This window comes from Eimeria tenella, genomic scaffold (genome assembly GCF_000499545.2).
Source record: "Eimeria tenella Houghton genomic scaffold, Eth_scaff2863, whole genome shotgun sequence".
NCBI classification, from domain to species: domain Eukaryota; phylum Apicomplexa; class Conoidasida; order Eucoccidiorida; family Eimeriidae; genus Eimeria; species Eimeria tenella.
The window spans coordinates 1,610-2,074 of NW_013542739.1; the positions used below are offsets into that span (position 1 = coordinate 1,610).

General features: G+C 66.0%; 1 protein-coding gene across 1 annotated transcript in view; it reads left to right on the forward strand.

Annotated features, from left to right (window-relative positions):
* Positions 1 to 155: 155 nt before the first annotated feature.
* ETH_00035680 (uncharacterized protein) overlaps positions 156 to 465 on the forward strand; it is a gene marked incomplete at both ends in the record, with an annotated part of 2,058 nt that continues 1,748 nt past the window's right edge. The window contains one exon of the mRNA XM_013375533.1: positions 156 to 245. Coding sequence (XP_013230987.1) covers positions 156 to 245 — 90 coding nt within the window. The remainder of the gene's footprint in view (positions 246 to 465) is intronic.

Below are 465 nucleotides of genomic sequence, written 5' to 3' on the forward strand. Positions count from 1 at the left end.
GGGCCCGGTTGTGTCAGGAAGACGCAGCAGCAGCAGCAGCAGCAGCAGCAGCGCTGCAGCACTGCAAGCGACAGCACTTGCTGCAGCAGCAGCAGCGGCCCGCCCCGAAGAACGACCCCCAACCCCAGCCCCAGCAGCAGCAGCAGCAGCAGCAGATGAGGGCAGCAGCAGAACTGGTGGCTTGTGCTGCTGCTGTTCACGTGGTGGCGCTGCGCTGCCTGCTGGAGGCGTACGTACACCTGACGGTGCAATCTGCTGCTGCTGCTCAGTGCTGCCTTCCTGCAGCAATTCGGCTGCTGCTGTCTCCGCTGCTGCAGCAGCAAGACTTGCAGCTGCCGGGGGGGCAGCTGCTGCCTCTCGCTGCGATTCTGGGCGCAGCTGCTGCCCCTGGAGATGCTGCTGCTGCTGCTGCTGCTGCTGCGGCTTCTCCTGCCGAAGCTTCTGCTGCTGCTGCTGCAGCGCCTC